This window comes from Lepisosteus oculatus, chromosome 22 (genome assembly GCF_040954835.1).
Source record: "Lepisosteus oculatus isolate fLepOcu1 chromosome 22, fLepOcu1.hap2, whole genome shotgun sequence".
Classification (NCBI taxonomy): Eukaryota; Metazoa; Chordata; class Actinopteri; order Semionotiformes; family Lepisosteidae; genus Lepisosteus; species Lepisosteus oculatus.
The window spans coordinates 7,485,752-7,511,725 of record NC_090717.1 but is presented as its reverse complement, the minus strand read 5'-3'; the positions used below and the strand labels follow the sequence as shown (position 1 = coordinate 7,511,725).

General features: G+C 42.1%; 1 protein-coding gene across 17 annotated transcripts in view; it reads left to right on the top strand.

Moving 5' to 3' along the window:
• The window catches only part of LOC102685831 (membrane-associated phosphatidylinositol transfer protein 2), a 104,009-nt gene that overhangs the window by 38,956 nt on the left and 39,079 nt on the right, over positions 1-25,974 (top strand). For 16 of the 17 annotated variants that reach the window (XM_069181909.1, XM_069181908.1, XM_069181913.1 and 13 more), the window contains 2 exons: positions 12,618-12,790; positions 23,452-23,666. In XM_069181909.1, the coding sequence (XP_069038010.1) occupies positions 12,713-12,790; positions 23,452-23,666 (293 nt within the window). In that variant the 5' untranslated portion in view covers positions 12,618-12,712. Of the gene's footprint in view, positions 1-12,051; positions 12,238-12,617; positions 12,791-23,451; positions 23,667-25,974 lie in introns of those variants that run through there. The other variant, XM_069181907.1, reaches the window with a different exon arrangement.

The window sequence follows — 25,974 nt, the reverse complement described above, 5'->3', positions numbered from 1 at the left end:
CATTTGTTTCAGTTATTATGGTAGATTCTTATTTAAGATGCTTTATTTATTTAGACAATTGCAAAACGCATACAGCGAGCACAATGTTCTCTCCTACCCTTTGCTAGATGACATTAAAAAAATAAAAATGATCAAGAGTTGGAAAGCTGTAGAGTGTAAGATGCACCGTGTTGTTTAAACACTCTTGCTGGGGGGGGGGGGGATTTATTTAGAAGATTACTAGCTTCCAGGTCCTATTTCCTTTCATTTATGGCATCTCTTAAAACAAGCATCCTCTGTGCATTAAATCCGGTCACATCTGCAGTAGCCAATTCTATCGTACTTTTCCGTCATGTCGGAGGTCTCAGGGGTCACAGTCGTGGCCTGCTGTCTGCAAGCCTCTGTGAAGGCACTTCCCCGGGTCCACACGCAAGTCCTGACCCTGCTCCTGCTCGGAGACATTTCCAGCGCGCTTTTGTTTTGGCCTGGTGGAAATACACAGCGAGTGTGACGAAACCGTTTGACGTAGCAAGAGAGCGGAGTCGTGTTTCATTTTCTACTGCCTGTTCGACGCAGGGGGTTCAGGAAAGGGGCTTGTTCTGCAGCCAGACGAAGGTGGGCCAGCCCTCACAGCTGTGTCTTCTCCTCACTGGTAACATGGTGCCGGGGGTGACGTCCCCTGGTTGTCTGATTAAAAAGCAGTGATGCAGAGAGTGGGGGCGGGGGGGGGGGGTAATATTTTAAAAGGCATGTTAACTACAACTGCTCTTGTAAGACATAAGCGGTCTGTTCACTGGGTGAACAGCTACTAGCTGTGAAAGGAACCCTGTCAGTAAAGAAGCATAAGCAGAACTGTGTACTGTGAATGCCTTGAGGGGTCATTTCAGCCTCTTTAGATCAACTTGTAAACCCCGGAGGATCACATTGGTTTTGGCCTTACTTACTTAACATGACAAAACCCATAAGATTACTGTAGGACGGCTGAGCTCTCTCTGTGTGCCAAATGATGCCTCTTACGCTGCAAAGTGAGTGTGTGAAGCAGGGTTCTGACTTGGCTTGTCAGTTTCCTTCCCGAGCTTCTTTCTGACTGCTGGAAGGTTACACAGCTGAAATAAAGACATCTGTGAAGCAGGCTGCCCATGCAACCGGAGGAGTACTGACCAGGGGTGCAGGGTGAGCCCTGTAGTCCACCTCTGGCCATCGTCATTAGTCCAGCCGTGTCCAGGGGTTGGCCAAGCGGTTGGAGCCTGTCAGCTGGCACAGTCCACATCCCTACCATTCCCACAGTGATGTGTTGAAACCACATTGGCATAACAAATTGCCAGTTCAACATGTGGCTCAAATAAAAAGTACCACATTTCTCTAAAGGTTTTTGTTATTTATGCCCAAGCCTTCTGTCTTGCATCTTTTTATGAAAGCAGAAATTAGCAATGTGTACTGTATGCATATCATATCTGCGCATTTATATCTGTAATCAATATGTTGAAAATCTTCCCTTTGCCACTCAGGACAAAAGGTGGAGACTGTAAACGTGGCCAAGAGCGCAGGGCACGTACCCTTCTAGCTCATACAAAAAGCGAAGTGGTTTTGGAAGGGTGTTGTTTCTTTGTTTCATTCTTTCCCTTGCAGCCCTCGATTTACGTAGCTCCTCGATGCTATTTTTAGCCAGGGAAGCATTGTGACGAGTTCACAAATGCGTTTATTTGGTAACACGGCAACGCAAATGTAATTCCAAAGGGGGTGTGGGGATTTGCTCGGTTTGCAATACGAGGTTTACTGACACAAGACTGCAACAAACAGAACAATCCTGTGGTGAGCTTGCAGGTACTGTAGCTGAACAAAACAGGGACCTTTATCCCTGAGCTGCCATTATGCCTCATAGATTCAAATTAAATTACCTTCCTGGCAAACAGGAGCCAAACAGCTGCAGTCTGGTAATAGCCAAATCACTGGAAAGGATTTTTTAAATATTTTTCCCTCACATGCTGTCTGGCTTCACTGTAGAGTTAAATCTAGCTGTGGTATGGATTTACTCGATTACACAGTCCAATGTGAGATTTTTATGGTTTTAGAGTTGATAAAATAATTTGAATAACAATCTTGGCATGTTCCTTTCCCGTAACGCTTTCCAAGCTGGTTTTAACGGCTAATGGCACACATTAACTGAAGCTACTGATTGCTAGGAGTCGGCAGTGTGGGCTGGGTAACTGGTCACGTCACACAGACGGCTCTGAGCCTTTTTACAGTGACATCACAATGCAGCCTGTTGCCTGTGGGTATGTTGACCCACGTTCTCACATAATGTAAGCAGTGCATCATCTGTTCCAGATCCTTTATGAATAAGGGCCAACAACCAGTGCTATTCCCTGGCACCAAGCCTCTGTATCATTACAGCCTGAGACATGGTAAATTTCTTCTTTTCAAAAGGCAAAGCTGTGCACATGGACTCCCCCAGCATCTGTCTTCATCATCCTCATTGAGGAAGAAAATTGCTTTACATTGGAAATTTTTCATTTCAAGTCCACTTTTCATTGAGCACATTTTTGCCTCCTTGTTGTACCACAAAGAAAATCAAAGGAAAAGAACTACCTTTCAGTCTGATGGCTAAATTGGCCCTGCTGTTCAGCAGTGCTTTCCAAAACTCCGGTGAGTTTTCTTATATAAAAGAGCACTCTGTTATATATGCTATCAATATACTTTGTGTTCTCACAGTTCTTTTGTGCTTTAAATACAGGACTCTCTAGAGGAGCAAGGCTTTTTCTTCTGCTGCAGTTATTCTTACATAACACAAAAACACTTCCAGTCCTCCTACTGTTTAGGAAAATGATGTGCCGGTTAGCAAATAATTGCAGTAACTAAGGTGGCGTGACAGAGCAAACATATTTGCTGAAATTGTTTAGTCAAGGGTGTGGGGCTATTCCAACATCAGCCCTCCCCTGCACTGTCAACAGCCTGTCACTGTGTGGTCTGGGAAAACCCCTCACACCAGGTGAACAGCCTTTTTCCCAAGATCATCAGCCTGATTCCCTCAAACCCACGTTCTGTCTCAGTCTTGCATGGGCGCCTGAAATGTTTCCATCGAATAGCCTTTGGTGCTCTGGACGCGCTTTACAGCAGTAGGGGGCATTTTCTAAAATTGCTTTGCCATGACATGACTGGAGATCTACAGCCTTTTGTCTGATAATACCGACACTGTAGCAGTTGGTGGTAATTTTCCCTGAAGAAAAATAATATGAGATATGTTACCTTGTTTCTGATGACATGGGATGATACAGAACATGGAAACACTGTGGAATGGACAGCACAGAATTATCCTTCTGTTCTATTTTGTGGTAAAAGATTTATGGTGAAGTTTCTTAACTAGCCTTTATTTTTAGAGTCAAGAACAGTAAGACTAGGGATTCTGTTTTATGCAGAGGTTAGCTTGCAACAATCTTTCTATTCTTTAACACAGACCCTCTGTAGTGCGGTACAATGGCATGCACAGTAGGGGTGTATGAGCAGTATTGCAATACAGCACGGTCTGTGAGAAGGACAGTAATGTTTGAAAAGGGCTGAAATGCACGCTAGTGTTTGTTGAGAATCCGCAGTGTAGCTACAGCACAGCTTCTGTTATTCCGGAGAGTGTTCTCCGCATTTGTTTTGGGATGTGGCAGAAGCTTTGTTTTAGCAAGACAATTGTCTAACCTGGGTGTAACTTGACAGGAACCATTGGAAATGAATTAATTTATTTTCCTCCTTGTAAATACTGTAGGCATGTGTCAGCAGGTGTTCATCATGAGTGCATGACAAATTTCATTGTAGGTTTATTCTCCGTAAATGTTTCCCCATTATTGCAGAATAAAATAAAAATACATTTCAGCTGTTTGGCATTTCTACAAAGAGTGCAACTAAGTCTACTGTTTCTTGGATCTGTTTTTTCATGGAAGTTTTAATTATTCTGTGTGGATTAATGCAGCGCTGGTGCCAAATTCAGCCTACACACTTCACTTTATTCTAGTAGGCAGCGATTGAGCAGAACGTGCCAAGGGGATCATGGTTTTATGTATTGATTAAATGTTTCCATAAATATGCATTTTTCTTCTTCTTCTATGCCTCTGACAAACACTGCTTGCTTCAGCTACACTAGAGCAGTGTGTGACCAATAATTACCCCAGATCTAGGAACATAACAAAATAGAACTGGATTTCTGAAGTTAAAAAAAAGGATAGAAATGTGCTAAATTATACTACTTTTTATCACTCCTTCAATTCTTCTCATGCTGTATGAGTGCACTGTTTTGGAAATAAACCACGCATGCAGTCTCAACCCCACTGATGCATAGCAAGCTGCCACACCTATTTTTGAAGACGGGAGCGACCAGTGACGTGAGGGTGAGGCTACAATGCATCATGGTCTAGCTTTAGCACGACAGCAGCTGGATTAACTCGTGCTTGATAGGGTGGGGCTGCTCTTCCTCTGCATTTAAAAGATGAAAATATGAAGGGAGGTGGAGGGTGTCCAAAAAAACTGATGCTTATGATTGGCTGGGCCTAAGTTTGGAAAGATTGTTCTATAAATTGTCCCTTTAGTCTGTCTATAATTTTTATTGATTAAATTACATCTCCATAGCCAGGTTTTCTGAAGCATTTCCTACGGAAAACCCATTATGACGCTGAGCTGCCTGCTGTAAATGGCATTGAGATGAGGACGTTTTACAGTCCTAATGTTTTTGGGGGGTGCATCTGTGTGACCAGGGCTGCACTCCCATTCAGCCTCGATGCAGTGGGGGGCTGATCCCTTCGACCAGCCTCCTCTAGAAATCCTGAAAAAAGTTATTCCCCTCCTTCCTGAAAATGCAAGAGAGGAACTCCCAGGAATCCCACAAAAACAAGAGGTGTGTGTAGGTTGGATTTGGCACCGTTGAGGTTTTGCTGTTGATGTGGGTGGGTGAGGGGGGTATTTTATTTAGGTATTTTGGGAAAGCAACGGATGCATCCTAAGGGAAAGTGGTATGTAGATAGACCTTGCCCTACATGTGACTAGCGCATATTTGCTGATTCTGGAAGAATCCCATGGTATGGCAGATGCATGCTGAGATTCCCACATGCTTTTTAACACTTGTGTTGTCTTGTGTCTCATTTATAAATAACGGAAAGAATAGATACATTTACAGAGTCCCCGTGAAATCTTAGAATTATAAATGTCTACATTTATATGGAAAAGGTCGTCCTGTGAAATGTCTGAATTTATATGGAAAAGGCTAAAGGGGAGGAGGAAGTGGTATTTGACGGATCAAGGCACTCGCCGGCCGTCCAGCCTGGTGGCAGTGCCGTCCCGGAGAGGATTAACGCCGGGGCAAGGCAGGGAATGCTGTCTTGAAGCGGCCGAGACGAAGGGGTTTAGCACTGCTGTTTTGCTGCTCACCGAGGTGCACAGTAATCCCTCCTCTCATAACAAGCTCTTTGTGCCAGGTGCGCAGATGCTTGTACGCCTACATGTCTTGCATGGTTGAGTGCAGTAACAGAAGACACTTGGTTTCTGCAGCAGCTCAGCAAAGGTGCCGTGCTGTTGACCCTGTTCAGATAACTGGAGCTCCTCGAGCGGGCAGCTGAACAGGCACGTGTGTTGTGACGAGGAAACGCAAAAAAGGATCAAGTTCAAAACCGCTGTGTAGTACAGCGTGCTTGTGCATGCATATCGACTGGTGCACTGTGGGTATTTTCCGTGGTTCCGTCAAGTCTCTGAAGCATCGGTAATTCACAACCTCTCTTAGAGATGGAAAAAGACAAAAGATACGAGCACCTCTTGGTTCTTTATGGCGTTCAGAAATATCCAAGCTCCACTGACTGATATGACTGCATGCGCCCGCTCATCGGTGGAGCTGAAAAAGCAGCAGCCCCTCTTCACGTCGAAGCCAGCAGAAGAGGCTCTCTGCGGCACTCTCAGACATGAGTGCTCCCTTCTGATTTAAATTAATCCCTGTCTGAATCAGGGAGTCGGAACACTTTGGCAAATTTCTCTTTCCCCCTTATTTCATTACGAAACCTGAAATGATCTCATTTTAAAGGGACTTGATTCTCCTCCTGCCCGTGGTTTTGCATTGCTCAGTGGTGATAGTAAGAACAGGAGAGGCTGAGTGAGCACAGCTGTGACCAAACTCCCAACCTGCTACCTGGTAAAATGATCACAGGTGGAGGAAGTAGTGTAGTGGGTGGATAGATCTGCTGTTCTTTCTCCTCAACCATCACTCATTTCATACTTTGTTTCTTCCCGTTTCTTTCTAGGCATGCATTTTGTAATTGGTCTGTGTAACCTTTCTTGAGCAATAGCTGAAATTTTGCAAGTGTTTGAAAGAGGTGTAGCCTTTTTACAGTGATGTCTTGGTGCTTCTGTATCTCATTTGCTTTCTCATGTATTTGCTATATAAACACCTCTAAGTGGGCTAGTGTTAAGATGTTTCAAGAGCAGGTGTGGTTGGTATCACTATGTTCCCAAGTGGAGAGTTGCTGTCCTGTAGGCGCTAAACTTGCTTTGCATAATGTAGTGCTGTTACCCCCAATTGCCTCATCTTCTGACCTCTGGCCTTCACATTAGTGGTACACCTGGTTGGTGGAGGACTGAAAGCTTCTGGCAGCATGCAGCTAGTAAAAATCAATTGCTGATTACTTTTCAAGAGCTATCAAATTGTGTGGACTGTTGCCATGTTGCCGAAGTGCAAGATTTCATGACATAAATGAACTGTAATTCCAAGTCTCAGGCCATCAGAGGTTACTTCATCATATGGTTAAGCATATGATGATATGGTTGATTTGAGCAGTTTAGGTGATTTTTTTAATTAAATCTGAATATTCTTAGAGAATGTGTATTTATAATGTACTACAGTATTACAGTAATTTAGGCTGGAATACTGTGTCTAGTATTAATATACTTTCTACAGTAGTTTATTTAATTTTTGGATGGGCAAGTCAAACCTGTAATCCATCCATTTTCACTCCAGAGGTGTAGAATGTGAATGGACTTTGGGCAGTGAATTGTGCAGTGGTGTGTGTGATGTGAATTGTAAGATGCTACCAGCCATTGTAGAAAGTCTTTTTTGATTTTGACAAAGCTTTTCCTTCCTGCTGCTCAACCCTGTCATTACCTACTAGGTCAGTGATTAGTACACTGCAACATCTAAGACCATTGACCCTTGATGTCTTGAAGGCCCTGCCAGCAGAAAAGGTCTAGACTGGAGAATGGACCCTTCAGCCTTGTGCCAGACAGCCAGATGAGAATTTAGCGTGCCGCTAAAAAAAATTAAATCTCTGTCATATTCAAGGTGCACATTCCGCAAAGATGTCCTTCGTTTCAAAGAAAAAAAAATGCTTTTCAGGTTTTCTCCACACAAAAATAAAAAGTGTTTTTTTTCTTTGAATTACGTCTCGTCTTTCTATAACTAATATCTCGCTCATCATCCTTGCTGAATGTATAAAGCAGATAATTGTGCGTATGTAATAAAACAGTATATGCATACCACATATAAAACAGTCATTACAACAATAATATACTTATACACAGTAGCTGCAGAGAAATCAGTTGGGACTTTTAAATCCCATTGTGTGTAAATATTTTCCGTGAAAGGAAGCATTGCTACAATAAACTTATACGTACTCACGTGTCGTACCCATTTCTACTTATATGACTTATACAGTATGGGTTGATCTGTAAGGCAGTTGATATTGTGATGCTATGTTGTACAGAAGACTAATAGATAGGGACACCTGTGCTTAGCAGACACTACATTCTGTCCATCAAAGTGCTTTATGGTCACATTGTTCTGTGTCAGGACCTCATACTTCAGGACATCTTAATGCACACTGGGACTGCTGTGTATTTACACCCTAGCAGCCTTGAGCCAGCTGCCAAATAGATCATAAATCTTGCATGTAACGACCTCATGAAAAAAGACAGTGACATTCGCTGTATGCGCGTCAGCAGAAAACTATTCAGCATTAACACTTCAGGAAATGTTGCTTAAAACAGTGTTTCATGGCTGGCCATGATTTCCATTAGATACATAAACAGTATCTGTCAAACTGCAGCACCATTTCTGTATAGGATCAGAGAGGGATATTGTGATGCTTGACCTTTGAAGTTGAAAAGTACTATATTAATCAAAACCTTGATGTGTCTGAAGGCAAGAGTTGCATGTTCACTGAAAGAATGATTTCTTTTCATTGTGGTTTTGTGATTTACTGATGATAATTACATATATTGCGAAACAAATTCTTCAAACTGCACCTATCTAGAAAAGGTGCAATACATTCATTGCAGCAGTTTAATACATTTTAACTCTTTGTGGCTTAGTGCACTTGGCACACTTTATTTTTAAGCCTGGTGTGGAATGGAGGATTAACTTTGATTCTGCTTCATAAAGTTCTTTAAAAGGAAGAATCGATGCTTTTAGAAGACCTGAGGAGATTCAGTAGACAAATATCTGTTAATCTTTACTGTCTAGAAACTGTCTGTGACTGATATATTATAAATTTGAATTTTTAATGGCCTGCCGCTCGGAGTATCTTTGTGCCATCTATAATTCATAGCCAAGGAGTGAAAAAGAAAATGAACTTTTCGGCCCACAGCTCCTTGGAGCAGAGATGAATATTCACAGGATTAATCTGCAGTCTCAAACATTGCAGGATCTTGTTTCTGCTGGGTTTGGAGGTCAAGTCAGGAAAAACAGTGCAGGAAAATTTCAGACTTTACAATTTTCCAACCATAGACGGTACTTAAGAGCTGTGAGGCTTTTAATATCCGAAACATGATGGAAAAACATGTTTTGTTCATCTCCTTAATGGCTCACTTAAACATTAATAGAAACACTGAAAATGGTTTGTGCTGGCTCAAGTCTGAGATGTGTCAGATAAGGGGTCAGGTTTTATAACGTTCAAGCTGTACATTTTTAGCATTTTATTACATCATTTTTAATTATTTTAATTTTGAATTATAGCCTAATTACTGTTACCTTTCCTTTTTTAGACTTTTATTCCCCATAGTGTGCTGTCCCAGTTTATTCTTTACGCCACTGTGAGCCTACTTCGCAAAATCTCCTAATCGTCACCTCGGCATACAGCAGAGCTGGACTCTGCAGTGTGCAATGAGATAAAAAATAACATATCTGCCAGCAATGTCTAATCTTCATAATGAGGTTAAAAGTTATTAATAGTGTAGAAAATGACATTATTTCTTCTTTGTGTTTTATGAACGAGGCAGGTACTGTACCACTGGGAGTGATAATATTTCAAATATTTTTTGCACATCCCTGCATACTATACGGAAAACATCTCAATGAGAAACACAGGCTTGTAATTGCACGCTTCCAGAATGCTACAGAATAAAGTTCCATTAGTTTGCCTGTGGACTTATAAAACTGCTAATGCCAAGTTGATATTTAGTCTTTGGTGCTGTAGAGATGTCACTAAATCACAGTAATTGACAAAGAGAAATATTAATCTCTTAATTTAAAAGTAAAACCCCACTGGATTGTATCTATTGTCCAAAGTCCACCTCCATTTTCTAACCACTTCATCCAATACAGAGCCTAACCCAGCAAGCAACAGGCACAAGGCAGGATACACCCTGACCAGGACACACACACTGACAAAAAAACACACGCAAACTTACACTAAGGTCAATTAACACACCAGTATGTATTTGGACAGTGGGAGTTCAGTTATAAACATTACTTCATTTTACTTTTTGTAATACTCCATAATCCTTTGGAGTTGAGAGAGATGTACAGTCAGTGCTAAGAAAGAAAAATATTTTTTTCCATTGTTCTTACTTGCACAGGAAAGCAAAAATGTCTCTGCTCCCGAACATAATTGTGTAAGGTAAATAGTACAGGCATACAAGTCACAGAGTCTTAGTGGCTTTTCGGAGGAATGCTTTGTTTTGCTTTAATTGTGTCAGGACTGATCCGATTAGTGCATCTTTGAGCTTATAATCTTCCTCTCTTGTCAGGGAGGCCCTTTGGAAATGTTATGTAGATTGTGTTATACATTCTTGGTATTTAGGGGATTACTGTGCAGTCAGTACCAGTCCACATTTACGTGTTGCCCATTGGAAGACTTAAGGAGTGAAAAATGACCTCTCAGTATTATACAATTTTTTGAATCTGAAACGTATTTGAGTGTTTTCATTTTTTTTCCTGAAAGTGATATAGCCATAGCTCGTTAACCTTGTTCTGCATGTCTACAATTCTTTAATATTCTGTGTGTGCTCCTTATCTCTCCCTGTTTTTATTTCTTAAATTGTTTGCTATTAGAGTGCAGCAGGGAAGTATTTCAGTATCACCCAGGATGGACCCTGGGCTTTAGCAGTGCTCTTTCTCCTTTTGTGTCGCTAAGCTGATGTGCCTCCTCCTTTCACTTCCTTGTCAGTCGCCTTTGAAATGGATTTTGGGAGCAGCTGGAGTAAGTGGAAAACCAAACTGAAGAAATCACATAAAAAAAATAATAATCCATACACTTATAGCGCTTTCCTGGACACTCCATTCAAAGTGCTTTACAAGTAATAGGGACTCCCCCCCACCAGTACTCCCCACACACCATCTACCAGTGGAGAGAAAAACAAAAAAGTGATGAAGCCAGTTCAGAGATGGGGATTATTAGGAGGCCATGACTGGTAAAGGCCAGGGGGCAATTTGACCAGGATACCAGGGTAACACCCCTACTCTTTTCGACAAATGCCCTGGGATTTTTAATAACTTTAATACTGCGCCATTACCATACTGGCTCCCTACTGGTCCCACTAACACCACCTCCAGCAGCAACCTTAGCTTTCCCAGGAGGTCTCCCCTCCATTACCATGGCCAGGCTCACACCTACTGAGCTTCAGTGGGCTGCCAGCTGTGAGCTTCAGGTTGATATATCTTTCTTTCTATATATATGATTTCTATATATATGGTGATATATATAGAGCTAAAAAGAATCAGGCACAGCACACGTCATAATGGATGGACCAATAAGAAAAGCATTGGTGTTGGAAAATATAACTTTTTTTATTCTTTTCTAAGCGATTGTTTTTAACAGCTGAATCGGTCTTTGTAAAGTGACATTTCAAAGATCACACAAGGGTATGTCTGTCTCACTGGGCAGCCTTTGCTCACTTTAACCAAGTCTCACCAGGTAACCAATTAGTGACGTGCAAAGAGAGAAGTTCTAGTCAGCAGAAAGTGATGGGGTCCAGGTACAGAGTAAATTACATTTTGCACGCCGTGTGAGTAAGTGTTCTCTTTCCCTGAATGCTGAAAGAATGCCAGACTGGAGGAATGTTCCAATAAGAAGATGAAGGAGAAGATTAAATTATTTTATATAAGTGCCTTTAAAAGTAGCTTCTGACAGTACAAAGAAAAACTAATTAAATTACCACAGGCATCAGAACTGTTCCTTGAAAGATGGCCTGAGATCAAAGAGAAAAAAGTGATCCTTTTTTGATAGACTCAGATAGACTACTGGAGAGCACATCTTTTAGGAAGCATGCTTTGTGTAGAGCTCATGACGTTTGAGATGAACATTTTTTACTGTGCCTGTTAGATCTTTAACTGCCCCATCTGTCACATATTACAGCTCGGTGTCAGGGAGCAGAGCTGTGTACAAGCACATTTTAAATGACTGTGACCTCTCCCTCTTTCTAAATGTGTGTCAGTGTAACTGCGCTAGCAGAATACACTTTTGAAACTGTGGTTGAAAACGGAATGGAATCTGGATTGTACCCTCATGGTGCAAGCTCAATATCTTGAGTCTTTAAAAAAAATATTTGCTCGCTTTTTTAAATTTCTTTGCTGTCCCTTTGCTCACCTTGTGTATGAAGAACATGCTTTTCTCTGTAGAGCGCTGCTCTCCCTGCCCTTGCTGTCCTTCCCAAAATGTAGATCTGCTCTTGCCTGCAGTTTTCCCATACCTTGAGGGTGGGAGAAACTCTGGACTCCTGAGCGCAGGACTCCTCGGTATTATAATGACCGAGGATAATCCGTATTAGACTAAGGGCGCTCACCATGTGATTCAGCTAATGATTTGGAAAGTGCCTTTTCGTTCTTCATCACCTCAGCAGCAGCAGTTGCGCTCCCAGGTTTTCCTCATCAGGAAAGAGCTAACCTCTTGCATGAGTGTGGAGTTCAAATGCATGGTTGGAAACCAAGGCTTCCAGCACTTGAGGTTTGGGGACACTTCTCGTATTCGGCCTGGTTGGACCCCCCGGGGGACAGTTGTTTGATGGACCGATAGTCTTGGAAAAGTAAGGAGTGTTTATCTTTAAATGCAAAGATAGATTTTCTCTGTCTGTTGCTGATGATCAGAAATAAAAGGAGGGTGCAGTAGACAACATGTTGTCATTACAAAAATGAAATCGGCTTGCTGGGTCCCAGGGCTTGTTTCAGTGAAAAGGAAGGGTGTCTTGGTAGGAATCGCAGTAAAACTGAATTACGTCATAAGATTGCTGGAAGAATTTAGTCTGTATAAAATTTAAAGGTGGGGCAGGTTTAGTACAGGGACTCAGTTTCATCTTCAGAAAAGGTCTGTTTGTGTTGATACTGTCATTATTCTCATGTTGTTGTAACATGGCTTCTGGAATTCTACCAGAGCTCTAAATATCGTCTTTTTCCCTCCTTCCACCAGGTTTCCTCAATGAGCATCTCACCAGCGGTTTGATAGAACATTTCTAGAGCCGACCGGATTTCTTCACACCGCACAGCAAGGCTTCCGTGCTCAACATGCTGATAAAAGAATACCGTATCCCTCTGCCCATGAGTGTGGAGGAGTACCGCATTGCACAGCTCTACATGATACAGGTAAGCAAGGCTGGCTCCTGTTGTGGTCTGTTGTGCTGCTTGATCGTGGCTCAGCTTGGGATAGCGTCTTACAGGTCAGTACGGAAGGCAGGGGAGGGGATGGCTATTATTTCAGAAGACTAATCAGTGTGAGTGAAGCTGGTGTGACCCACATTTCTTTTTTTCACAAAAGCTGATCTATTTCAAATTGTAACTTGAGTCTTTCTGAAAAACCACCAAACTAATGATTACATGTAAATGCAGGCTTTTGTTCCTCGGCTTGCATTTAAACAAAGGCTAAAACCTGGTCGGTAATGCTCTGATCAATACGGTGGATTAGGCTACGAAAACAGACTTTAGTTGCGGATAAATGCCTTTGGGATTTGCCTCTCCCTAACTTAGCAGGATAGGAAAAGATTTAGGCCTGGGAGCGCTAGTGACCACAGGATGTACACCTGAGCTAGAGAAATATGTAAAGCATAAGACTACGCATGCTGTGTCATTTGCATTGTGCATAGGTGGTTGAGTTGATATTGAGCATTGCTGGGTTGCAATCCCATTTTTATTCCAGTTGTTCTAATTTAGCACACAGCTGCAGTGAGGTGTGGTATTTAGAATAAAGCTCACCTAAATAATGCAAGCCAGAGGCTCAGATTTATACAGATTAGTTCTAACAGCATTGCCCAGTAATAAAGCTTATTTCTGACTACATGACGAAAACCACTGAGTAATCTGCAGAGATTATGGTGATTAAATTACTGCTGAATGTTATTGCTTGTTGTTTTTCTGGAACAAAGCCAGTCTTTTAGATTTTTTAATCAGATTTCTTGAATTGCAGCGCTGGGGGAGGGCAATTGAAGCTTGCATCAGCAGAAGAGCTGCACTGGAAGCTAACAGTGTGTTTTGTCAGGTTTTCATGACATCAGACTAACTAGCGTTCCAAAGAATACACACTCCCGTGGAGTGCCTTCTCCTGAGTGTTTTATTTTAAGGGAATGAGCTCCCTTTTTTTTCCACTGCTTCTTAAATTGTTGTCAGTCCCCTGAGGCCACCAGGAGATGCGGCCGTGCCTTGTGCTAATTTGCTGTGATGATATTATCTTAAACTTGTCTGGAGCTTCAGACAACGTTGGCTAATGGTCTATAGGTGCTGTTTGTGAAAGAAATCAAGACACTGAAGACAAACAAAGCCGTTTGCAAAGAAAGGATTTTTCCCTGGAAGACTAAAAGCACTTGGGAAACGATGGTGGAGAATATGTAATTGATTTCTTCTCCAGTTTACATTTAGATTCTGTCTAGGACTTGTCGGAGCGCAGTTACAGAGATTGATGATCTAGGATGCATATTTGAAACTCTAGGAGACAGCACCTGTCTAGTTAAACCTTGTAGGAGGCCTATATGTAATCCTGATGCACAAAACCTTTTATTTCCAGTTATTTGCAGTACTGTGTTTCTTCAGTGCCTTGCTGTGGATGTCTTGTCATGGCCAAGTTGCATATAAAGTGCCACAGGTGCTGCACTGTGCATTTCTGATGAAGGAACAGTGAAGATGCTGCAGACGTGAGAGAGAGAGTGGAATACAGGAGACTGCATAATGGCTGTTTTTCATCCAGCACTGAGTAGCATGTAGCAGATATACAGTAGGAAGCAGATCCTTACAGTGAAAGCAAACCTGGTTACGTTCTTACTAGCTAGTAGCCATAACTTATTAGTTACATATGTGGCCTGTGCTCCCACTTTTACATGCCAAGCTGCACTCTTCAGGAGCCTGTACCTTATCAGTGGGCATACTGTATCAGAATTGTGTCAGACAGTGACTTTGCTTCTGCGGTGTGCGGTAGTGCAGTACGTGGATCAATTAATGATGGGAGGCATTATTTTAAGGAAGTGGCCTTGCAGGTCACTTGAGGTGAAATGCACTAAGCTAACCAGCCCCTTTTAGATTGTTAAGATCTGTGTTCATCGCTGAGTTTGAGTCATGTTCTCTTGAGGGGACCACGACAAGAAGGAGACGACAGCAGGGCCTGTAGGATTTGGCTTTTAATATGGAACAAAATAACAGGTGCAACTAACAAATGTGATAATCACCTGTGTACAGCAATCCTATCTTGGAACTAGGCAGCCCTCAAGTCAGTGTTCTCATTGGCTACACGGGGAGGTGGGAAAGTAGCTGCTAAGCATGGTTTCAATGTGAAAAATCCCATCAGTGTGAATAAAAAAGGACACAGCATTTCTAGCTTTCTTTTGTGAGAAGAAGCACTGATGGCTAAATATTTAATAGCAGTGAAACCATTGGTGCAAACTCCTCTCCAGAAGAATGGACCCCCTAAGGTGTTTTTGCTGTGGAGAGCCCTCTACCGTCCTCAGGGTTAGACAGTTTTTGGAGGAACAGAGACCTTCCTTTTCAGTGTCATGCGTGAAGGATGTACATTGCAGCCGAAAGGGCACTGCAGACCTGCACTCTGGGCTCCATGGTTACTGGTGACATCATCAAGTGTTGCATTCACAGTAATGATTTGTTTGCGGAGTGGAGAAGGGTGGAGGTTGGTGGGGGGGGTGGTTGCTGAGAGAAGATAGCCTCTGCTGAAGCCTCTAAGTTGCTGATGCAGCCGGTGTCTCCATGGCAACCGGTGCTGCTGTTCAGAAATGTCCATCTATAGCATGAGGCTGCAGGCGGGCTGGGTTAACATGCTTCCTTTGCTCTGGAATCCTCAGGAGAAGGAGGCCCCAGATTCCAAGGGTCAGCACCAAAATCCCATTTTCAGTATCAAAAAGAGGATTTCAATGTGCTGTGCCGAATCATTCATCTACCAAGCGTTACCAAGAGAGACCAATGCCTTAATCAGAAATTTTTGTCCCAGCCTTGTGTGTTGTGATTTTCCGGCCAGGGCTTGTTGTGTTTTTTTACCCCTTCGGTTTTAATGACTGCAGTTCCAACTCCATATATGGATTTTTCTCTCCTTAATGATTTGATTTTCTGTGAAAAGATGTGAAGCGAGGGAATAGAGGGTGCTCAGGTCAGCAGCTTGTGAGCAGGAGCTCAGAAATGATGCCAGAAGATTGTGTCAAATAGGTCTGTCCTCACTGTGAGCTGAACAAGTCTTGAACTGCAGTGTCTGGTCTGTGTGATCCCTGTAGCCTGTTTGCCATTCATGCCTCTCAATCATTAGGATGTTTTATTGCATCACATTCTTCATCTCACAGCATTTGCTAATCAATAATAGTGAATTTAAATGAGGTTATGACTTGTGAATTCAAGTATGCTAACTGATCTAAGCTCATTAAAGTTAGCATCTAAGTGTATTTATTTCATTACAGTGTAATGTACAGTATGTGTATAAGTGATAAGTGTCTTAGGCTGACTATGATTGAATTTGCACTGACCAACAGGAAGGTCACAAGGTTTTGCCACTTCTGTTTCTATTAGTATTTTACATGCTTTCTTTTAACTTATTGTATATACAATATGGCATTGTATACATTGGTGTGTACTGTAGTGTGAACCTTAATAAAATCATTGATTGCATTTAATGTTTTGTAAATTATCTAGCAAAAACTAACTTAAAACATGTTTTTCAAGAAGGTCTTACTCTTGACCTTACAGCAGGTTTTAATTAAAAAACTTTTAACACCACAAGCATGAAAATGCAGAACGTAGAAGTAGGATGTAAACACAAGAATAAATCTGTACTGGCTTTTTTGAAGTTTTCCAAAATTGAGGAAGAGGATAGGATGAAGAGACCGCTACCTGACATTTCTCAGGGAAGAAGAGGAGGATGAGGAGGAAGAAAGATCCACTTTTTTGGATTCCATTCAGCGGAGAGATTTGAAATGATCCAGTTAGATTGTGACTGACTGGAGAGGGTGTCATTTGTCACTGGGCTAATGAAATGATTTTTGCAGGCGCTGTCGGGCTTGTGTGAAGCCAGCGCCCCTGTGAACACAGCCCCTGGTCTGGCTAGCCTCTGGTGCTTCCAGGCGGCTCTGTGGGTGCTGAAAGCAGACTGCTGGTAATGAATTACATGTCAGATGTAATGAAGGCGTGGAGCAGCTCACTGCTTACAGGGCTGATGGAGGCAGGGTCCAAGGCCACAGCTGACCTCTGCTGTTTGCCGAAGGTATTCCTCCACAACCAGGCTAGGCAGGGCATCCCTGAAGCACAGCCGTTCCGAAGGCTGTGCAGGTGCTTCTGCTGGCAGTGTGGATGCAACCTGATGAGTAAGCAAGGTGTCAGAAACTCTCCGCCAGTCTACAGGCTCTCTCCTGAGCAGGGCTCGATTTTGGTGCTCGTAGGCCCTAAGCACTTTCACTCTGAAATGTGCAAAAAGAGGGGTAGACGCCAGTTGAATCACGTTGATTAACATGATGCACTTTAAACTATTCTCATGCTAAACCACATGGTTGATGGAGCGAGTCGAGCGACCTCTAGTTTCCAGAACAGCCGCTAGATAGAGTATGATTATTGATTTGGAGCACCTAGAGTCGATCGCAAGCATGTTGTTTCAGCTCGTTTTTCATTAGTCACTAGTGTTTCCCTCCACTAGGAGTTAGTCACTAGGCACTGTGCTGCTGAAGCCTCTGTAAACCACTTGCCACCCCAGTATCAGGACACTCTGGTGCTGCTGCTGCGGAGCTGCGTCATCACTTTTTGCAAAGTGTATCTGTGGAATTCTTGAACTGTTCTGATGTGCACGATCCTGGTTAGCCAAACCAGGCCGACTTTAACAAGAATTGCAGTTAAAACCTGGAACACCCGATGGGTAGTCGTAACGGGCGGAATGCTTTTGTTAGCATTCTGAGTGCCGGATTAAATTAACCAATGGTTTTTACAAAGTAGTAGACTGGATAAAAACTAAAGATACAGTAGGTGGTGAAGGGGCAGAGCCATGGGTTGAAATTCAAACCATTTTCACCATAAGAACAGTTTAATTCGGCATGGCTGGGCTGTGTGAGAAATTCCTGCTTGCGAAACTGATTAAATGTTTTGTGAATACTAAAACTCACTTGGTCTAAGTAACTTTGTGCTTACTTGCATGGCTCCGTTGGTGTGTTCTGCTGTTTTTTTCTCTTTGTTACAATGACATTTACTAAGTTGTGCATATGCATTCAAAAATTTGTAAAAGGTAGAAGGACAGAAAGCTAGAGAAAGAGCTAGGAATATTCCTAGAGTAATCCATGTACTGATACCATTTCTTTCCGCTTTTGAGAATGTGAGTCTGAAGGCCTGCATGCACTAAGTATTATTATGTATCATATGGTACAGTATTTACCCCTACATGGAAAAATCCTTTAATTACTCTTGGTGTATTTTATGAATCTTTAATTTTTTCAGCCTGTCTTGTTACGATCTGTAAAACCTCTCATACAAACTCAAGCAGGGGATGAGAATGTTAGCCGAGGTGCTTAGAGAAGACGTATTACAGAAGTAAAGACGGGTTCTTCAGTACAGCAGCCCTTGCTTTGGCCATGAGCTTCCATGTATCTTTGATGTTTTCTTGTGTTCCTGGAGTATACTCAATGTCCTCCAACTCAGCTCTCTGTTTGAGTTTTTTTAATGAATGCTTGCTTGTCTTGGGGGCTTCAAGGATGTCAGTGGTATATGGGGAATGCGGTCCCTGGAGTTGGTGCTGTCTGTGTGCATGTCAGCAAATCATTCACTGCTCTGTGGAAGATTCCCATCTTGAATCAATTCACTCTCTGTGGCTATGCACTTTAGACCTGTATTCCAGTGTGTACAATTCATGCAAATCAGGCTCCTGCTCAGCCACCCCCCTGTCCCTCTGCTCAAGAGATTTACTTAAAATGAGATTGATCTATTTCCCATTTGAGCTTCATTTTAAAACCCGTCTACTTACACCGTGTGCTCTAGGTGCACTCAAAGATTGGTGGTCACACAATAATGAGTTTCATAACAGCTTGATCGTCTCATACTTGACCTTGAGCTTCTGTACTAGGACAAACTAAGCCTTTTCTGAGTAAAGAACAAGGAGATGAGAATCTTTATTTCATGTTTTTCTCTACTCGTAATTATACATTTAGAATTGTATGGGTCTGGAATTATTCTTCTATTGAGCTAGCAGTGACGAGGTCAATGACCTGCTTGATTTCCTGTATGTCGGAACTGAAAGCCGATGCAGTCTTGTAGTTTAAAACAAAAAGAAGGAGTTGCCTTTGTGATTTCCACAGGAAAAAGGTGCAATGTAGCGTGCTTACACTTTTTTTCTTTTTATTTAGGTCTTTTATAGTTAATTTAACACTTTTGGCTTGGTCTCCTGCATGCCCTTCAGATACCTTTATGAACATGAGACATCTTGTGCAGCACAAGTCCTACTCTGGTTGACTTTTCTCACTAAATCGGGAGCAAGTCTGAATCTGTGAAAACATTGTTTCTTGGAGTTTGTAGCTTAGGTGTTAAATTTAAACATTTTTCTTGATCTTTCCTAATTGCATGACTCTGCGTTTCCGTTTTCTCCTCCACTGTGTTTCATCTCCATTGTTGTTTCTGTGCAAGAGTGCTGGATATCATGCAGATCTCTCCACTGCATTACTGTCGGGAGTTTACCTAGTTGCTTTATTGTAAGCAGCTACTAAAGAGTAGTGAATTTATTTCCTTTTTTAATTCAGAATTGCTGATTTTTCTTATACCCAACACATTTAGAAGCAACATTTGTTCAGGACTCTTCTTGTGCCTGCAATTCCTGTACTGTACAAAGAGAATGAGGACTTGCAGACATCCTACTCCAACACCTTTCAAATTGGCAGGGCCATCTGTCTTTTGACACAGTGCAAGCAAGCACTGTTTCTTACAGGGGGGTTAGCACAGGCTGATGTCACTGATGATGGGCTGATGCCTGCAGGTGACCAGGAAGCCCAAGGAGAAGACTCAGACTACTTAATGGTCACCCTGCACTGCAACACAAATACACTACTCCTTTAAGATATGATCTTTTTGTAAAAAAAAAGTATTTTGTGGTACCCGAGAGAGCACTGTACCCATTTATTGGAAGTCTTGTGTAGAATTTGTCGGAACCTTAATTAGCAACAGGCTTAACTAGAAACAGTGCTTGTGCAACATCCCAGTAAACAAAAACAGCAACACCCTTCAAAGACAGGACTGAGCTGGAACCAGGCAAGCAGTGTGGCAATGTGTCGTGTGGTTTCTGCATACAGTAGCATACACACCAGTAACAGCTACAGTCACGTGCAGTTCATCTTAACTGATTTGTCGTAAGTCCGAGGAGAAGATCTACAAAGCGGATATATCATTTTGAAAGGAGAAGGCGGAATGAGCATATTAGCAGGAGAACCCTAATTAGCCCTCCTACATGTTCTAGTTGTAGTGGTTTCCTGTGTTTTTGCAGTTTATTTGCAAATTTTCATTGTATCATTTAAGTTAAGGGGGAAAAAATGATCAAAACAACGTTAGCAAGAGCTGGGGAAAATATCCCGTCATCTTAAATTCTATCAACAATTAATGCTACAGACAGTTGCTGCATCATACCAGTTATTCAACTTTTACAGTGAATTAACTTTTCGAATGGAGTGGTTTTTTAACTGGTTATTTATAAAACCTGCATCAAAATGATTTAACCTACATACAGTGCATTAATGGCCTTTATGCTTTATGAAGCATAGTGTAATTGTAATATTCATTAATGATAAGCATCTCTTCATCAGCATTCTTTATTAGATACAGAGTTTCCCTAATGCCTAGCATGGCGGTGCTAATTGTGATTGCGATAGGGACTTTAATCCAATAATGGCTCTTCAGAGGGCGAGAGTGATGCTCTGTGTTTACTCTGATGTTTTGCGAGACCCATCTTAATAAAAGCCTTTAAGTAACTGGCATTCTCACTAATCATGGTGCATCTGGTCTCTGGGCTCCCCATTCTGAGGAATATAATGCTATTACTGTAGCTGGGAGAGATCTCTGTCACCATCTGTCCTGCAAAGCTGTAGTTGGGGAGGATGGAACAGAGTGACTCCAGTGCTGAAGGAATGCCCGGCTTCCCTCTCCAAGAGCACTGCTTACAGTATGCACAGGATGCTTAATGAATAATAAACCAGTTATTGCAGGAGCAGTACAGCAATTGGGGTCATAGCCTGAGAATCGTTTCTAGACTTTCTCTGGTTTCTTTTTTTTCCTGTCCTGAAGATAATTGGAATGTGTGCCTGTGAGCAAAACGAATGTTACTGTCTGCTGAGTGGGTTTCAATGGGGTGGGAGACTGGGAGGATCTTCAGCATCTGCTGTAAAGCCTGTTTACCTTCAACGGATGAGGGAAACACACATTTCTAAAGCAATTTATAACCTCCTGCAGCAATTAAGGAGTCCTGTAAAACCGTTGTTAAACACTTACTGAAATTGGGGTTTCTGATGTTTGCACCAAATTCAAAGCAAAGAGTTTTGTTTCCCTTAGCAAAATCAATAATGTTTAACCCTTTTGAAAGATTTATCACCGTTCGTTTGCATCATATTTTTTTTCATAGTTGCAGTGTGCCAAACATTCACAAACAAACCCTTTCTTTTGATTTATGACATGTTTTATCATACTGCTTTATGACATAGCAAATAGCTTAGTTTCAGTTTCCCTTAAAGCAATTTTTGTTATCTAATGTGCTGTGTTACAGTCCGTTTTTATAAAGGTCCTGCAAATATAAATACGAGATAGTTGTGTATGTAAATACTCACGAATGAAATCTTGTCTGCCTGTTTGCAACATATCCTACAGTATAAGTGTTTAGTTAACAGCTTTTTACTGCTATTCTGCTTTCAGAGCTTGTGACATGGAGCAGTCTCGAGTGAGAGGCTGGAGCAAACCTAAAACAAAGTGGTGTTTACAGTATCTGTCAGCTCATCCAATTCCTTAAGACACCTTTACCAAATTATTGTAGTTAAAGGGAAGTTGCAAAACTCTTGCTTTTGAACTTTCCCCACCAATGGATTAATGTCCGTAGTTAGACTCTCCACCTGCTATGTGTCTCTGAATTGGCAGTCTTTTCGATTTCGCTTATTTCAGAATGCCACAGCAGAGTGGTGTCGACAAGTGACTTATCTTTTGTCAGGAAGCTGCTGACTCCCAGGAGTTTGAAAACCCATCTGGCCTTCACCCTGATCTAGTGTTTCACCCGGATGTTTGCCAGAAACTTTTGAGATTGATCGGGCAGGACTGCAGGTTCCTGTAGCTGCTTCTCTGTGGCGCAAAATCCACAGCTCCAGCCTGACGCTCTGGTGGCACAGGAACCATGTGTGGCTCTCTTATCAGTCACTGCCTTTGTGTCTTAATCAGTGATCTGTTGATGCAGCTTCTAGATTTCCTGGCCAGATAGCATATACAATATCCATTGCCATTTTTCCTAGGCAGGTCAGGTTGCTTGGATGCCTGCCAAACAAAGTCTTTCCCTGAAAATTAAATTACAGAATTGCGGACCATAAACCATATTAAATGCTTTTGAGTCATAAATATTTCACCATCCTGCATTTTTTCTCCGGGATAAAGTGCAGGCAGAAGTGGTTTGCCAAGATGCAGAAGAGACACAGCTGTGCACAAACAGATTTTCATGTAGTGTTTTTTTTTGGTCCTCCACTCGCTTATGCTGTTAAACACGGTACGAGTGTGTTAGTGGAATTTTTTTTTTTGTCTTCCAATGTGCGCGAAAAACAGTTTGCTCCGTATAAGTTATTCATAGCAACGTGTCAGAAGCAAGTTTTGTGGAGCGTGATTTTGTGATGCTATTTTCAACCACGTGCACTCTACTGCATTAAGCTAGCACAGTACAGCGCATGAAAGATGATTACCAGCAAATGCGTTTTGACCCACATGACTTCTGTAAATGTGTTGCTGTATGTGCAAATTACATTTCCATCACTTCTTCAGCAAAATAAAAACTCCAGCTGGACGACAGCTACAGTGTTAAAATGTTTCGGAGATCTAAGATACAGAAGGATGCTATAAATATGCAGCAGCAGTTGCTTCTGCTTCTTGCTTTTTATCTTTAAAGTTTTTCTGCTTATTTGGCATTGAGTTTCAGTGTATTCAGGGCTTGACAGAGGATCGTACACTTCTTACAGCATGTCACGTCAGTAAAGTACATGAAATCATTAGGCCTTAAGGAAGCTTTTACATCTCACCGTGTACCATTAGCTGTTGTCTGCTGTTTTCATATGAACTTTTACAGTGGAGAACATGTCTGACAAAATCACCGGTATCCTTTCAGTTTTCTTTATGATTGTCTTTCCTCCCCGGTCAAAGGTTGACAACAACTGACAGTTGCTTTTTAAGGTTATGTTTATTATCTCTACATTTTTTACGTCTTACCAGTTCCTGGTCAAGATATACAGTAAAGCCATTTTCCTTCAAAGATAAGAAAACTGTTGAAGTTTATTTTGCTCTTGCCTCATGTGCGGGTTTCAGTTTGTGGTTTATATTTTCTGGGACTGAAGAAAGGGAGATGGTTGTGAAGGATTAGTCAAGATGTCTGGAAAGGCACAAGTGAGTGTGCGCCTTGGAAAGATTTCTCAGTTAAGACTGTCTACAATAGTTGGAACTAACTTTACCAGATACCAGGATGAGGTGAGAGACGCACTCTCAATGCCCTGTGGAGATCAGGGAATGTGTGAGGGAGTTGGTCTTCTGGTGATGCCTGCAGTGACGATTGCTCTTCCCTGGGCTTTCCATTGCAGAAGAAGAGCCGTGAGGAAACATGCGGTGAGGGCAGTGGGGTGGAGATCCTGGAGAACCGGCCCTACACAGACGGTCCTGGTGGCTCCGGACAGTACACTCACAAAGTCTACCACATCGGCATGCACATCCCCAGCTGGTTCCGCTCCATCCTTCCCAAGGCTGCTCTGAGAGTGGAGGAGGAGTCCTGGAATGCCTATCCCTACACCAGAACAAGGTGAGAACAGAAAACGCAAAAAACAAACCTGAAGGTTCCTGGTCCGTGTAACTTGGGAAGATGCAAAGCATGGTGCGTGTACCCTTTGAAGGTGCAAAATGCCTGGTGTATGTGTCCGTTGAGGGTGCAAAACGTCCGGTGTATATGTTGATTGAGGGTGCAAAAAGCCTGGTGCGTGTACCCTTTGAAGGTGCAAACAGCCCAGTGTATGTGCCCATTGAAGGTGCAAAATGCCTGGTGCTGTGTCCATTGGAGGTGCAAAAAGCCTGGTGCTGTGTCCATTGAAGGTGCAAACAGCCCAGTGTATGTGTCCATTGGAGGTATTCATTGAATTTTGATATACTGTACCACTTGTACTGAGAGTGTGAAAGCAATTTCATAGTTACTGTCATGGGGGCAAGTGCTACAACGAAATACAATGTCAGTCAGTAGTGCAGCAGCAGACATAGCAGGTAAACTGTGGAGTGTGGTTATAGGAAGGCATCTACTTCCACTAGTTAATGAAGGGGGAAAGTTAGTCATTGGTGTGCCTTATAAGAACTGGTAGCTATACCTGATAGATGGTACCCATCATCACTGCATCAGTCAGCTGACATTCAACAGGAGGCATTGAATATTTTATTATTTGATTATATCCGCTACTCTTTTGCTTGGATGTGGGCATTCTAATGAGCTGTGTGTTCGTATTTGTAAAGATAAGGAGACAAAAAGATACAATGATACAGTGTTGACGAACAGTTTTTTCCAGCAACAAGGACCTGAGAAGAGATTTTGTCTGTCCCTCCAGACTTTGTGTTGCGCCTGTGTGCTTGCTTAGTGTATGAAGCTGTAAAGGGACATGTGAGAATCTGTCAGACTGTTGTATTTCCGTTCTGTGGGCTTCTGTGAGCACATGTCCCAGGAGGCATACTGAGATATTGCCTTGAGCCGCGCTAAACAAGTGAGATTTTGTCCTCAAGCTACGAATCTGTGCCTCATCAACATTGCTAATGTCTCCAGTCCACGTTATTTTTACACCTTTGTTTATGTATTTGTTAAAAACCCATTAGAAAGAAAAAAAGGCTGAATTCTCATCACTTAGATTACTCTTCATAGTTTAGAGGGAAAAAAACAACTTGATTGGAGAACACTATGAACTGCTTGCCTGTTGCTTTTTTAATTTAAAAGACAAGAATGAAAGGTTCCTTAACTGCTGTTCTTCTGGGATCGTATCTGGCCCCTGTGGATGTTTTATACGCTTTTATTAAAATTAACGGTGAGCATAAAAAATGAAAGTTGAATCTGTTTCCAGTTGCAACTCTCTCAGCCACATTCTTCAACTCTGAACAACCAAAGAGAGCCAGAAATTTTCCCAAGAAATTTTGGGTCCCACTAAAATGTTTCAGAATTATGTAACGCAGACTGAAGAGGTGTGTGAGAGAGCCGTCGGAAGACGTGCGTCCTCTGAATGAAATCCGTGGTATCTCTTGGTGTGGGGTGCTGTGGGCTCTGGACAGAACGCCTGTCGATCACATGCTCCTTTTGTCAAGCCATCGTTGTGGAAAGGAAGCGGGACGGAGGAAGGGGTGGGTGACAGGCTTATCAGAGAGGGGCAGCAGCTCCAGCTGAAGATTCTGATAAAGTCTCCTGTTAGCAGCCTGGCACTTCAGCTGTGGCTGAGTGCTCCTCTGAGACAGGAGATTGTTCGTTCCATTCTGGTCTTCTGTACTGACCCCCCAAAAAACCCTGATTATCCAGAGCACTCTGGATAATCAGAAAACAGGAATGGTCTGATTTCCCAAAATAAAAAAACGTTCAGTTAAACACATAACTTGGGGGGTTGATGGGGGCTAAAATTCAATTCACTGCGTTTAAAGACCAGGGACACCCTGAGAAGTTAATTTATGTGTTTATAACTTACAGCATTGATTGTTTTTAATTGTTTGTGGTTGTGTTTTGATTCCTTCATGACAAAATGTCCAAAGGGCCTCCTGAGGTGAACAGACTGGGTACACTGGGCAGTCATGCCTGCGAGTCTCCACAGCCCTGCTGGTTTTACCACACCGCAGCAAAGATGAACAGACCTTACAAGACCACTGACAAATAGGCTGGAACCAGAAATGTCTATATTCCTTTATTTTAGGATGTAACACCCCGTTGACAAAAAATCTTTTTCAAAAGAGGCAAAAGTGGTTCGGCTGTATGCTTTCGTTTTTCACCCTTTCCTCTTGTAAATGATGTGTACGTTTTGTGTTGATAAATAAAAATGGTTATTTTATATTAGTTATATTATTGTATTAATAAATAATAGTCCAATCTGTCCATCTCA